The sequence below is a fragment of the Dermacentor silvarum genome, chromosome 6 (genome assembly GCF_013339745.2).
Source record: "Dermacentor silvarum isolate Dsil-2018 chromosome 6, BIME_Dsil_1.4, whole genome shotgun sequence".
In the NCBI taxonomy this organism is placed as follows: domain Eukaryota; kingdom Metazoa; phylum Arthropoda; class Arachnida; order Ixodida; family Ixodidae; genus Dermacentor; species Dermacentor silvarum.
This window is the reverse complement of record NC_051159.1, coordinates 148,714,169-148,729,948: the sequence shown is the minus strand read 5'-3', so window position 1 is coordinate 148,729,948 and position 15,780 is coordinate 148,714,169. Positions and strand designations below refer to the sequence as shown.

At 47.6% G+C, this 15,780-nt stretch overlaps 1 protein-coding gene across 1 annotated transcript in view; it reads left to right on the top strand.

Annotated features, from left to right (window-relative positions):
* The window catches only part of LOC119456203 (synaptic vesicle glycoprotein 2C-like), a 124,104-nt gene that overhangs the window by 71,323 nt on the left and 37,001 nt on the right, over positions 1-15,780 (top strand). Inside the window, 2 exon segments of the mRNA XM_037717835.2 lie at positions 12,859-13,197; positions 13,605-13,752. Coding sequence (XP_037573763.1) covers positions 13,036-13,197; positions 13,605-13,752 — 310 coding nt within the window. The 5' untranslated portion in view covers positions 12,859-13,035.

The following is a 15,780-nucleotide window of genomic DNA, read 5'->3' as shown; positions in this document are numbered from 1 at the left end:
CGGCTAGAATGTGTAAATTGCATTATGGCCCATAAGGTAATAAGTTAAAAACGTAATTAGGAAAATTTTGTTAATTAGTTGATTACGCAGTTCAATTTTTCGTACAAGTAATGTCCGCCTCTTCGAGTAGACCAGCTCATGAGGATTGTGCTATCTGCCGCAGGCAAACTTTAACATTTTTTGAAAGTGTTCGCTGAAACACCCTGTATACTCATCGCAGGTCGCTGTCAATTCTCAGTGCCGGCTTTCCACTGAACTTAGCTGGTTAGACTGACTGAAACAACAATGCTTCTCCATTTCAAAATGTGGAGAGTTTGTAACGATCATTCATGTGATAAGTCGCTGCCCCGCTGAGCAGCTGCGCATATTCGGGCTGACTTCCCTGTGAACGCCTCCGTATTAGCGGGCGCGCCTTCGCGGCAGCTCTATATAGCTTCTGCTAACGTTGCGTGAAATTGAAGATGCGGGGGCTCTAATTGGCCTCCCACACTTCAGCGAAGCCACCTGCCGTTCTTCGCTACTCCCACACGACTTTCCTGTACCGCGCGCTCTCCCTCGATTCCTTTATTCCCATGTGGTGCGCGTCGTCAAGATTGGTCATACAGCGCGCACCGCTTCCTCTGACAGGGACGCGGCCAATCGATAGTTGCGTCTTTCGCGGAACAGCCGGCGTGTGATATGTACCGCGAGTAATAACGAACGGCGAAGCGATCGGGCTGCCGGGGAGAAACAAGTTTTGACACTTGGCAACGCCTTTTTTCGCTCTTTCTATGTGTTAGCGGTAACATGCCCCGAAGCGACGTGCCGGTTATTAAACGCGCCACGTATAGTGCTGCTCAAAGTCTCGCAGTTTAGAGAGGATACTAGTGGTACTTTACTTGAACTTGTCTATATCTTTATTTTTTAGCCTCGTCGATGCGCAAAAGGCCATGCGCTTTCGTATCTCTGACTTTCCAAAATGACTGATTCGCGACTGGAAGCGTAACCTTGTAGAGTTTGCAGTCAGGTTCTGTGGGCTCGTATACGGTAGGCTGCTCATTTCTGGGTATAGAGGGCGTCTTAGCCACATGAGTGTCTGAGACAGGTAGGACATTAGGCCATGTAACAACGAGCTTGGTGGCGCAACCCACCATCCCGTTCTAAAGGGGACGCTGCTAGCATCCATCCATCCATGCCATCGGCTCCTCTCAGATTGCTGTCGCTAAACAGGGGATGTCTAGTTTCATACCACCTTACTTTCACGTGGAGGGCATCTCAAAAAAGAAAATAAGCGTCTCTCATCGAAACCCCGTTGGCGTTGAAAGAACATAAATTGTTACTTAAAGGGATGGAAACAGGAAAGTAGGAGGTTCACAAAAAAGTCGCAGTTTCGCCCGAAAGGCGAAGCATCGATTGCGATAGCAAATTAGTAGATAGCTATACAAAGTAAGGATAGTAGTTTTATCGGCTGTATAAACTTGTAAACATAGGCACACTAACTAAATTAACAAGCATGGTGTCACGCGTGCACAAGCAAACATGAACGCATCTCACTCGACTGACCGCGGTAACTCGCTTTCAATACGCTGGAGTGAGTAAGCGCAGCGGCAGCAGCGAGCGAATTGAGCTTCGTGCCGGCGCTCGCATCAACGCGATCTTAGCCGCGAAAACACAGGGAGGGCGGACTCTGTCCCCGCCGCAGATGGCTTTCGAGATACAGCCGCGAGCGTGGGCGCTCGCGGTGCGGGACGAGCGGCTGCCCCGGAAAGCGGTGGTCCCGGGTTCGAGTCCCGGACCAGGACGAATTTTTCTTCAACTGCGAGGCTTTCTTTCGAGGAACCCGGTTGGGTTTCCATTGTAGCAATTGCTACATTTGGGTGGAAGTCTCAGTTTCCCTTAAATGCTTTCACTCGTACGGCGCGCGGTGACGGTGTTATCGCCCGTGTACTTTATAAGGAACCTCAAGGCGATGACGACGGATAAAATTTACCTCGAGTGTCCCTATAATTGCTATTGCAATAAAATAACACCGGTTTCTACCCTGCATAAGGGCGGGGGGGGGGGGGGGGGATAAGGAATTTTAAAAAATCGGCCCACGCGTATATGTGTGAATCGGTAATAAGCGAAGATATCCGATGTTTGCTGAAATGTCTTCACCTCTTCTTCATTTTCACTTTTATGCAGCTCGACGCCCCTCGCGCAGTGCACGCTATTTTTTTTTTTTTATTAAATGTATTTAAGGAGAAGTTGGTGCCTATATGTGGCGCCGGCTACTGTCCCGTTTCGTACCCTTCCCGTCTTCCTCCATACTCAACGGCTTTTGTTGCCGATTTTTTTTTTTTTTCATTTCTCCGTTGCCAACTTCACTTCCTTGCCTCTTGTGCTGCTAGTCTGCTTGGTTCACAAACCCATTCTGCGTTTGTGCTTGTCAAGTCCGCTGTTTTCCTTCTCTAAATTGTGCTCAAAAGCCAGCCGCCATTCTAGGTGATTGGCCAAACGTGTTCCCATGCATACAGTGTCCCACGTTGTCTCTTCAGACTCGTACCCAGTGTTACATAGCCAGTGACCTAAGTTGTCTGTCCGGGCATATAACCAGCAACACATACCTAGTGGCACATACCCATAGTTGCCCAAGTAGTATACGTGGCAAGACAGCAGTCCGAAGCCTTAAAGTGGGAAGAACAGCAATCTTCGCTTTAGATAGGAAGGTATAAAGGTGAATAGCGATACATAACTCTGCGCACAAAACTCTGACGCAACAGACGTCACCATCAGAGTCGATCTCGCAGGCCCGTATACCTCAGGAAGCGAACTAGCGCTCTTGCTGCCGTTTACGCGTAAGTTTCAAGTAATATACGGACGTGCCTATATCGCTTAAAATGTTCGAAGAAAGATTTTGCGCTTCTGTACTGTTCTTGCTCAAATTTCGCAGAAATATCGCATTTTTTGAGTCTACGTTGTTCAGTGCAACGCTTGGCACAGTTAATCACCTGGTTTTAAAGAAAAACAAATGTAAAGTTGCCTTCGTGTATTAGGATGCAAGTTGCTGCCGCGAAGGCAATAGTATAAACTTGTGTCACCGCACTCCGGCAGCTGCAGAAAGTAGCCATTCATGGAAGGTTGCTGCGTGTTGCCCGCTCCTCTGGAACGCGCGGAAATCCTCCCTGAGCGGCTGCTTTCTGCAGCTGCTGGCAGGCGGTGACACAAGTTTATGCTATTGCCTTCGCGGCAGCAGCTTGCATCCTAATACACGAAGGCAACTTTTGCATTGAAATTTGTAGTGACTCGCCTTCGTTGTCGTGTTTAGTTTGTGATTTTCTTTTGCTCTCGTAAGTGTGAGTGTCGGTGCGCCCTGAAGTATTCTTTAATGTTTGATTATTCTTTTTTTAATCTACATCCGATTTATTCTTTGCATATAAGTGAAATTGACTAGCTGTACTCGTACTGCTTCCAACCTCACCAGTTCAACTCCATTTAACCCTATACCTACCTAGAGGTATTTAATATTAAGAGCTGCAAGAGTTCTCTTGGGTCCACTACTTTTGGGGACGGCGCTTTGACTTGCTCGAACTCAAACATTCTGACCTCTCCGAACCGTCGTGGTACTTCGTACTTAAATAACATGGCGAGACTCAATGATTATCAATACTTACATTTCAGCAAAGGCTACATTTATAAGTACAGGGACACCTCTATTGAACCCTGAAGAAGTTTCGGCACGCCTGGCATACTACTCCGGATGAGAATAATGAGAAATGAAATGATACGCAGTGTCTCGCCGGAAGGGTAAAGGTGCCTTAGTTGCGCGTCACGCGCAGGCCTATGACCTACAACGCGTACTTGGCCCACGGACTGGCGCTGCAATGGCTCAGTTTCTCAATTGAAACGATGACAAAACGGAGGGGACAACAAAGTAAGAAAACATTTTTATCGCAAAAGCGCTTTACGGCAAGGTCTTCCACGCAGCCTATACTCAAATGTTGTCGACGGAACGCAAGGTCACCAGCAGCGCACATTGGAATCAATGTTCACGTTTAGCTCGATACGCTCGATTTATGCCGAGGTTACGTGCACATAATCATAAAGCGCACAGTCTTTCTTGGTTCGCCTAATTTACTTCTAAACTGTAATAGCCATAGCTTCTCTGTTTCTTCTTGAAATCATCTCTTGGTCTCTCTTACGCTATAATCTACCACGATACGGCGACGAGCGCGTTCCCTCGCGCCGACATCGGCCCCGTCTTTGCGCAGCTATACTTACGCAACCCTTTGCAAACGCCGCTGGCTGAGCAGGAGTGCTTCGGGCTGGACGTTATCGTCGGCGTAAACGGCGCCGCGCCCGATTCTGGCCAGAAACCATTAGAGAGGATCGAGCCCAGCGAGAAACGACTTCGATCGCGCGCCCGATGGGTTCTCCTGCCAGGCCGTATCACCGTTCGGCCGTCGACGACGACAGCGGGAGCTGCAGCCAAAAAAAAAATAATAATAATAAAAAAGGAGGTCGTGCTCTTCCTGCGCTCTCCGCGGTCTCGTTCGAACGAAACGGATGTTATGCCGATGACTGTCGGCATTCCGCGCACGCACGACGCGTGCATTGCCCATTCCTCGCGGGGAAATTAGGGAGCGTCTCCATGGCTTGTGCGAACAATTGCTGCGGCATTGGAGAGCTTGGCGTGCTCGCGTTACGGCTACGGCTTTATTCGGGAGCGTGCTGGAGCCCTTTGATGACCATACATATGCATGTTGCGAGGGAGTCAGCCATTAACTGCAAAAAAAAAAAACGCACAAAGCGAGCAAACTAAAGGCACGGACGGATAGTTTTATTTCCTTAAGGGCCCCTGTGTTACGGGTATTGCATCAGAGGTTGGGTTCTTTAATTATAACCATACGCTGTATGGCCGCTCTCATTATAACCAAATCGCTTTATTCGATATATCGTATTGCTCGAAGTTTCTCGTGGTCCAGATAGTATAGGGCACGCATTTTAGACAGTATTTTTCGAAGCGCTGCAGCGCAAGTCTCTTCGCACTTCATACTAAACTGCAAATCTGCAAAATACCACTCGGTGGCGCATCAGCGATAACTCGATCTTCGCGTTCTTCTTTCGTATCTATGAGAAGTGCTCCTCAGGACTAACTGTTGTCACGTCACGATAGCCAACGCGCGAGGTAGCTGTTCACTGACGTCAACAGAATTTCGCCACTGGCATGTCGACGCTACTGAGTACGACTTTTGTTTCAATGTGCATTTTACGAGCTCCCGCGCCGCTGGAGTGCCCAGCCCGCAATACTTTGGCTGTGTTGGTGCCTCTCCGCTATTATCGTAAGATCAATTATAACGAAGTCCATTTCGTGTCCCAATGTCTTAGTTATAACGAGGGCTTTCTGTATATTCAGTTCTGCGCACCGCACATAAGAAAAAAACCTGTCACGAAATTAGGTGTCCCGCAGCACACTGCAGTAGCCTAAAAAACAAAAAAATAGTATAAAACCTTACATAAAACGAACTATGTTGCAATTAAGAAAGAGTTATAGTATTGTAGGAGCCGGATGGGGGCGCTCCCGTAAGCCACGCTTTCTGTAACCGTTAAAGAACCCCAGGTAGCCAAACTGATCCGGAGTCGCATTCATTACGGCAATTCAAATAGCAGCCGAGTGTCATTGGGACTAAACTCGATGTATTACGACGTACTGCAGCGCATGTTTCATGCATTTCCCTTTTCATAGAAAGCACTTTGTCATCTCTTCTTTAGTCATTCCCGTAGTGCAATATCAGCGCCAGCGGATAAATATTGCGAAGACCTTTTCGACGGAAAAGCGGCAAATGAGATGCTGCATCTGAGTTGTCGGTCATGGCAGACCACTGCGTTCATATTGTGCGGGCAGCGGTAAAATTTTCGACCTCTGAGAAAAGCAAAGGACAGGTGCGCTTCGCGATGCCATTACTGTCACACCCCGCATCAACGCATGTCCGAAAAAAATAGAACAAGAAAGTTCCACCAGCGCTGTGCACTCTGCAGTTAATTCACAGCCGTAGGCGCAGCCGTAACGGCCAAGACGTGCACCACCACCCTTTCTTTTGCTATATTGACAGCCCCGGTGATAGAGGCTATACAGGCGGTACAGAAAGCATAATACCGCACCACATCGCTAGTCACGTTTGCTCGCCATCTGTATGAAAAGTTTGGTCATTGGGCACTTGGCTAGTCGCAGCTACGTGGTTCATCACTTTTACCCTCGCTTTTCATTTTTTTTTCTTCCTACTTAGTTGCCCAACCGTACTTAGTTCCTTATTTACGTATTGCTATTTGCTTGGGCCTGTTACACTTGTGTTCGCGCTTCTATCCGCGTCGTTACGTTTCTATGTAATTGTTATGTTTTGCTTATCCGTCTAAAAAATTGTCGGAAAAAAATAATTATTCGCAACTCGAGCGCACAAGCTAAAACTTGGCGTTGGGCTCTTTCCAGTGCGCAATGCCAAGTTTGGACTGCAGTCCTAAATTTCAGGCTACCCGTATAGGCAGCGAAGAAAATTGGTTTTATAGCCGAAACACTGCTTCGTATAATTATGCTCACGGTTGCACATCCCAGGGCAATCGAGAAATCGTGTCTCCTTTTCCTGAACTCGTCTGTCTACACGTTATGGTCAGCGCGTCTTTACTCTCCCTTATCCTCACGACTTCATTTTACGGCTCTTAGAGACAACGCCACCTTTCCTTTTCTTCTTATATATATATATATATATATATATATATATATATATATATATATATATCCTTTATTTTAGTTACAATGATGACGAGTGTTCTGGTAGTACCACACTTCGCGTGCCACCAGCGCACGGGAAACGGTAAATCCCACGTTAAGCGCCCAATTCGCTCAGCGCGGGGCCAAGCGAGATGCAATGAAACCTCTTCCCTCGGAGGAGAAGTGGATCAATCGATTCTCTGCGACCATCCAGCAGACAGCTTACGCAATTCAGGCTTGCGTAATTCGTCTATTTAGGTGACCGTGCCCGGATCCTATAGGGACGTCCAGTGCCGTGGAGACACAACAACCCCCCGCGTCACGGCCAGGAAAAAATAAAAAGAGAGAGAGAGAGAGGAACTAAGTGAAAGTAAGAGAAATCGAGCGCTGCTAACAATGGGTCAAGTGCGCTATAGGCGGTCTGGTATAAGCTGTGAGACGTAACTCACTTGAATCGTAGCAGTGTTGTCAATGCCATGTGTGTTGAGAGTTGTTTGCTTTTGGAGCATAGACCAACTACATCTTTTCTTCGTGCCCAAAGGAGTAGCTGAGATCATTTTTATGACGACGGGATCGCTTTAGTTGTAGACGTTAGTGGCAAACTAAAAAAATAAATCGAGTAAGAATGTAAAGGAAAAAGTGGCAACTAAATGCGCGTTTGATGTCTTCTGTAAGCACTTTAGGTTTAGGTGATAAAGCTTTTGTGCAGCCGTACAAAATCTTTTTCCCGACTTGCTGCGAGTGGCTCGCATAGCTGTCTAGCCGGGGCTGACGCACAAGGGGGGAGATTTTACTGCAGTGACACAGAAAGCCTTAATAATTTTTTTTTCAGCGAGGCAAATTACTTGTATGTCATGCATGGGGAGGGGGGTAAGGTTGTCGCTCGAAACGGAGTGATGGTGACGCTGCGAAGCAGAGAACGAAAACGTTCGTGAACAAGAATCTTCTTTCGGAAAGAACCAAAAACGACTTTCTTCTATCCCAAGATCGAAGCGGTAAGAGCTTCACGGTAACACGACCGGTTGTGCTGCACACTGACCGCATTCGAGCTTCACGGTAACACGACCGGTTGTGCTGCACACTGACCGCATTCTGTATGCTATCAAGTTTTGATAACTTCAAATGCGGCCATAAGTATATATATATCAGCACCACGAAGCCTTCAAAGATAAAAGATCGCACCATGGAGTACTTATTCCAGAAATAAGTAACACAATAAGCATTTATCTCTTGCTCGCACTTAGTATACTATAATCTACCGCAGGGCAACTAACCATACTGCAACGGGCTTTCATGTAACTCATATAATGTTAACAATTTACACTTATCTAGCTTTAAAATACTCTTAAAATGTCCGTATTTTTAACTCAGTAGCCTAGAAATATTTTATAAACTGTATTCAGGTACGATCTCAACTACATTGTAGCGGTAAGTTTCACTCAATTATTAAGTTACACTTGTGAGCTAAATTTTGGCCGATAAGCAGTAGCGAGAGAGTAAATGATCGCCATCTTAGATGCAACGGAGTGTTTCTTTAACTTATTTTACATGTATTCTAAATGTACCACCACACACAGCACTAGCGAAGACGTGCACATTTGCGTTATTTTCGGCATACTTTAAGTCATCACAAAGAAGGAAAAGATTTTGTTTTAATTTTTTTTTTAGTTCGTGGCAAATTTGAAGATTTGTGGCGCATTTGCTGCAGTGCGCTATTTTCAGTCAAACGGAAAGAGATATCCCTCACTCCGTCGTGAGCATTAATAGAAAAGCAGCATTTTTATTCGTGCAAACAAATTGATATCCAACAATTTTGTCAATGTACACAAGGCCTGTATTCTCGATAATAAAGTTCAAGCAGGATTCTCAAACTATTTTTTTCCGTGGTGTTTGCAGATGTTTTAGAACGAACTCAGTTTTACTTTTTTTTTAATTCCTATTTCATAGTTCGAGCTCTTGTTTTCAGTTATCTCCCTCCTCCTTTTTTCTACGTGTTTCTCTCTCCCGAGGTATACTCAGTATTCGTACGTGGAAAATATCGAACTCTGCCAAACTGCTTGTTTTTCGTCTTCTTTTTCTCCTTTTTTATTACAACCTTAGGCGGCGACTCATTCATATTTATGCAGGCGAGCACTATTGCGTAGAACGCTCGTTTTCGTAGCATCTTCACAATCACAAACAGGAAATTTCGCCGACGCAGTAAACGAGAAGGCTTTTGGTGTATCAAGGAAGGTCTAGAAACTCGATTACTAAAACAAATATTCCTCTGTGGAAACCTCCTAGCAGTGTTCCCTAATATTTCCTGCTATAGCAACCAGACGCTGCGCTTCCCGCAAGCTTTGACGGAAGTATGCGGGAAATGCGTAAGCGGCGAACAGAACAGCGGCCCGTCGACGTCGGTGCCTGTTTTTTTTTTTTTTTTTGTGCACCATCTTTCTAGCCTTTGCTTTCCTTCACTTATTATCTATTTCCTTCCCGTATCATAGGTTCTAACTTCCCCCTTTTCCTTCCTCTTCCCGCCAACTAACTTTGTTTCCTCTATTTCCTGTCACTGTCACTCCTCTCGCTCTTCTTTAGCGTTCCACTCTTCCTTCATTTCGGAACCCTTCCCCTTTCCCTATATCCTCCCCCGGATATTATTTATTCCTTTTTTTTATTTACGTAATAGGAAAAAGGTGCCGCGATGATGCGGTACCAGCTGCTCCTTGATTCGTGTTATGTAAGCAATGCGCACTCGAAATTTCTGCAGACTCTTGCACGCTTCGTATTAAACAGGCAGCTTTTGTAATGAAGCGTGTGTGTTACCCACACGGGGATGGCGTTAAAAGAATGGAATGCCAGCTCTTCCAGCACACCATCTCTTTAGAAATAATGTAAACGTCCAAAGCGATAGCGTGAATGAAAACTGTTGCTACAATGAATACAGAACGCCTTTTCTACAGCAGACACAACCACATTTAAGAACAAAAAAAATATAGCAGTGCAAGTACAAACACTGGCAGGCAGGGACAGGACACCCTGTTTATCCGGAGTCGTGCACATTAAGAGATTTTTTGCACTGGCTAAAACCTTTCAATTAGTGGCTGCATACTATTTTCTTGTCACGTCCATCTCTCCATTCCCTTTCCATGCCCTACTTCTTTTTCTTCTTGCCCCTTTTTCTTTTCCTCCCAATACATTCTCTTATCATCCCAATTCCGTCCTCTTGTTTTCCCTTCCCCGCCCACTGCTGCAGCTCGGAGGGACCACGTTTTATGACTCTTCTATACGTGTGCTATAAAAAATCAGGAGAAAAGAGGAAGACAATGCCATGGATATGCACTTACGCAAAAAAAAGGGTCACCTCCCTCTTTTCCCTAAAGGCTCCGCGCCGGTCGTCATCGTCTGCAGCGGTATACTATACAGCGCCCCCTTTTTTACGACTGGCGCGTGAGTGGCCCCCCGTGACGTGCGCGTGCATTAAGTTGCGCGAGCCAAACCGCTTTGACACCACCACGTACTTTCCTTTGACGGGCCGTTTAGAGCCGCTGCGGCTTCGACGCCAACCCGTGCTTACAGAAGCCACCGGTTTCAATCCGCCTACCTCTTTCCTTTCCGTATCTCTCTGCCTCTCTCTTTCCCTTTCTTCGCGCGTGTCTTTTCTACGTCGTTAGGCCAGCGGTGTGCCGGTAAACTAAGCGTATGTGTATTGTATCGTAAATAGAACTTTACTCGCAGACTGTATACTCCGTACGCGTCGTCGAGTTCGCACGCGTCTGTATAAGTGCGATTGTATGCACGCGAGGCCGCGACGCGGAAGTCGTCTACGTCGACCGCACGAGTCAGACACTCTTTGTTTGCTTCGCTTATTAGCCGAAGCTTCAATTGACTACGACAAGGCGGGATGAAAACAAAACTTGACAACAGCAGCTAGCTATACCCTTGCGCTCCTGGTGCGCGCTCGTAACACGGCACGTAAACGGTTCAGCGCTAGAGGACGGTTAGCAAACACGGCGTCGTGAAACGGAAGGTGCGACTCGAACAAGGATATCTTTCTCAGCGACGGCCAGGAGACTCCTAAGCGCAACATTGTTTCTGCGGTACGAAGTCAGGACTTACTCGCCCAGCTTAAAGCAGCTCTGAGATTTTTGTAGAGCATTTGTATAACATGAGCACGCTATCTCTGAGATTCACGCATTTCGGTCGTCTCTGGTCGCTACGCTCTGCAGAGCACCGTATTGCAGAATAAAAATTATCGCTGGTTTCACACCATTTTAGTGTTATACGGATTCTCGCGGTAAACTCATCGAAGTGCGGGAAGATTTAATATGAAAATAACCTGTTCTTGAGCTGGTTTTGGGTTGATACTCGGTGACTCCGTTGCTGCGCAAATAAAACAAACGCAAAGAACAGAAGACTGAACAGCACTGGTGTTATGTAAAATGACTCACTGTATGAGAAAGGGTAACTCAAAATAACTTGTTCTTGGGCAAGTAGATTGATACTTGGTGAAGCCATTGCAGCTTAAGTAAGACAAACACGCACAAAAGAACAGAAGACCGGGACACCACGCGGCGCCAGTGATGTCCGATCTTCTGTTATTGTGTTTATTTGTGCTACAGTGAGTCACCAAACAGTGTATTATGCGGCGCCCGACCTTCTAAATATAATGGCGGAAATGGAAACACTACTCTCGGCTCGAAATAGCAGCTAAGTAGGCAGCAATAAACTTGTATCTTGCTTCTTACAACAACGCACCTTTCGATCGAGATCAAATATAAGGTGCAATGTCACCGGCAAGGTACAGCTATATCAAGTCCGCGGAAAGGCCTTGCAAGATAACTTACATCGTTATTTCTGCGCGTCGGGCGTTGTAATGCTTTCGAGCGTAGAATTTTCTTTCTACCTAGTTTTCTCACGCTGTTTCTTGAGCTTGTATTTATGTACTGGGGCGACGCACTAGATTCAAGAAAATAAGAACAACTCTGCTCACTGGAATCAATGGCAATTAAAACTATGAGTAATATGAACAAACTGGATATCTACTTTCCGGTTAACCTCCCTGCACCCACCGTGGTGGCTTAGTTAACTAAGGCGTTGCGCTGCTGAGCACGAGGTCGCGGGATCGAATACCGGCTGCGGCGGCCGCATTTCGATGGAGGCGAAATGCAAAAACGCCCGTGTGCTTGCGTTGTAGTGCACGTTAAAGAACCCCAGGTGGTCAAAATTAATCCAGAGTCCTCCACTATGGCGTGCTTCATAATCAGAACTGGTTCTGGCACGTAAAACCCCAGAAAGAAGAACCTCCCTGCTTTTCGCATCTCATTTATCTCTCTCTCTCTCTCTTTGGTACAGAACAAACCGGCAATTTCAGCGCGCAAAAAAAATTGAACGGGAAACACATTACAAGAAGAAGGAGTAAGCATTGTTAAGCAGTAATGCTAGAACTTGAAAGAAAGTACATAATACAACACTTCGATTTATTGAGGGTGGCGAAAAACCAACATGACCATTACGAGTGCATAACGCGAATGTTTAAGCTTTAGATGTGGTGAGGGCAAGGCATTTTCACTCCCGATCTCAAGCTCGTCGAATCGCTTGGGGTCTGAACGTCCCGCTTCCTTCATGGCAAACGCCCGCGCCACCATCGACTCACGAAAGGGAATGCTAAGCGTGACCGCACCACGGCAAACTTCCACGATACTGCGGGCGCAATCGATGGGCTCCGCCGCCCATTTTGCACGGAGAGAAACACCATATAGTGGTGTTTCAGGGGACAGAGCTTTGATGGTTCAAGACGGTCAAACCTGACCTTCGCTTGCGAGCCATCAGGTCAAACTGGGCCGCAACGTCACTGGTGACGAGTGCCATTTTCGGCACCCGCTACCTACCTAGCTGGTCGTGCTATGCACACGGTCATGACTATTGTGATAGTACTGACGGTTAAAGGGGCCATGACATGGACACTGCGGATGGCGACGCCGGCGATGATGACGCAAAACTGAGGAACGAGCTAAGAAACGCTAATACTATAAAAAACCAGGACAAACAAATCTAGTTCTATAAATCAGTCAGGGGTAGAAGAGATGACGATTATGATTATGATAATTATGATGATGATGATAACTAAAAGTGTTATTTTCCTGGTGACACAGGTTCGATGAGAGATCCCTGCTTCCAGACCGCTCTACAACCGTCAGTTGAGCAGAGGTCTCCTCGGAGGATCTCGTGAAGGGACAGCGAGCGGGCGTGCCGCTTGGCCCCTGTCGAAGGGGGCCGGAGCGGCGTCCCGTCCCTGCGGGGGTCAAACCGTCGCGCTGGTTGCGGCCGCCATGAAGAGGGACGAGGACTCCGAGTCCGCGTCCCTGGTCGGCCGCGAGAACCCCGGATCGTACACCGAGGATGCCAGGCCGACACCGACCATCCGGGAGACCGACTACGTCGACACCGACGTGCCGCTCCTGTCGCAGTTCCACGAGGATGCCATTGCGCAGGTGAGCACTGTGGGGCGCCTCTCGCCCGCTGCTGGGCGCCAGTTGTGGGGAGTGTGGATTCCCGAACACAGCTGTGGTCCTAAAGAAAGACAGCGACACCACAAGCAGCCAAGGGTTAATTTTCCTCCCAGCGAAGCCCGTCATCAAAATGCGGCCGCAATGGCCAGTATCGTTTACTCCTAGTGCGAATTTAACTATTGGTTCTTGCTGTATTTTGGGGTCTTTTAAAAGTGGGCTGCTCGTGTTGTCTTCTGTAATAAGTTGAGTACATCTCTGGATTGGTAAGCTTCCCATGTGAACAGACTTTTTAACGTTCAGCTTACGTAAACAGGAATAGCTGGCACATCGATTTGAATGGAACCTTACAAGGTTACGGAGAAATAATTGTACACCTGCTTCATTCACAGGCTGGGGAAGGCCTGTTCCAGTGGCTGGTGTTCCTGGTCTGCGGACTGGCGCTGGCCGCGGACTCCATCGAGATCATGGTCATCGCCTACGTGCTCCCATCGGCCGAACGCGAGCTCTGCATGGACGACGGACGTAAAGGATGGCTCGGTAAACGTCCCCTATGACTATACGTGATGACTTTAGTGGCAATCACAGGCTTGCACGAGAATGGCGCTCAGTGTACGAGTAATTGCAGCTTTGCAAGACCACATCTGCACAATTTCTCGGCAGCATCATTTAGGTGTACCTGGCACCTCTGAGAACTGACTCTGCTTACGACAGCTTGCATAAAATTCTGAGAATCCCAGAAAGGCAATGAAAATTCTTTGCCGTCAGAACTGCCTGGTACAACGCTACTGCAACTTCGCTTGAATCGTGCTTGTTTTGGTTCTTCGCTCGTAGCAAATCAACCACTGATGTCAGGAAAATAATAAGAAAGCACGTGCTACAGCGCGAATGTCAGTCATGTAAACGAAATGCCAATTTTGAAAGTAAGTAGAAGTAAGCGCGTCGCTAGTACTTCTATCACGCGCCTTTCTCTTTCTGGCTTGGATCGCAAGCTTGTGACACACCAGTCAGCTGCGAGTTTCGGGTGACGAAGCGTCCGGTAAACTATTTCGCTACTCAATTTCTCCTTAGATTGAAGCCAGCCAGCTGGACCTACGGGTCGATGAGCCATTTGCGCGCTGAGTTCCTGTCTTCTTGTATAGATCAGGAAGGAGTCGGTCCTTGTACGCGAACTTTCTTCACTGCCTTTTCTGCTTTTGTTTTATTGTATCGCTGAGCTGATGTCCTTACTGGTGCTTCGAGTGCCGTAAACACCAGAAAAAAAAATAAGCTGCAGCAGCAGCAGCAGCAGCTCAAAGCAGAACTCGCCGGATCCCGGCCCTGCCGTTACATAAATCTGCCCGAACCCAGGAAACATTCCAAGCCACACACAAGCTTTAAGAGCACGTCTGGCGTAAGCCTCCCCTCTTTCCTTCTCGTTCCCTTTTTTTTCACGACCTCTACTCACACGTTCGCCTTCCTAAACGATCAGCCATGGTCTGAAAACAGCCCGGGACGAAACGAGAGATATCCGTCTTCGCTCCTTTTATATCTCTACCATCGCTTTTTATTCGGTTACCTTTAGTTTCTTTTGCTAATTTTCCTTCGAAGAGACACTTGCGCATCCGCCTCCGTTCGATTTTTTTTTTCTGTGTTTTCTACTCTTCGCATCACTTCATTGGTGTGCAATGCGAGGCACACGTAAGCGCGCGCCTTCTTTTGCAGCCTGAGCAGGCGTGATTTACGCGTGACTGCACCGCCGATTGCCAGTTTTATATCTGTGATCAGCGGACCGTCCTTTCATATTTGCCGCTCAAAACAAAATGCCCCCCCCCCCCCCCCCCCTCGCTAACCATCCTCACTTCCCCGCCCCAAGCCTCGGCTTTCGTGCACGTACCTTATTTTGATTGTTCGTTACTTTCCTTTTTCTGAGATCCGTCGTTCTCCGGCACTTTCCCTATGGATACGACGAGGCTGACCTTACCGCTGATTACAGCTGCGCCAATATGAGCCCCTGGGAGGGTTCTGGCGAAATGAGAGTGGAAAAGGGGAGGGACGTCGGAGGGGGGAGGGGGAGGGGGGGGGAGTCACGCGAGCCATAATTACACCCGCCGGTCGGCCGGCCGCTCTGCACGCAGCAGCAGCACAGACTGGAGTTAGCTCTTCTACCCTTCCTTACCTTCATCACCGAAGGACAGGACCGACTCTGCCATCGCTCTCAGGCTTTCTAGTCACCGGGAAACGCCTGCCCCCGACTTAACCGCGGCTCCGCTATTGCTTGTATCCCATGGATCTGACTGCATTCGCTGCCCGAGTTGCTACCCCCCGCCCCTTTTTTTTTTTTTTTTCTTACTTTGCGAGTTCGAGTCGCGCGCGCTCCTACGGATTCATGGTCTCGAACGCTGCTTCGGAGATGCTCTGTTTCTTCTGTCGGTCTAGATTGCTTTGACCGTTTTCTAGTCCGTTTGGTGGATCCTCCGACGTGTGCGTCACATGCTCCTTTCTCTCTCGCTCTCCAACCTCTGCCTTTGTACATGCTTCTCTGTTCTCTCTCTCTCCTCCTAGTTCCGTGCTTTAGCTCGGTACATG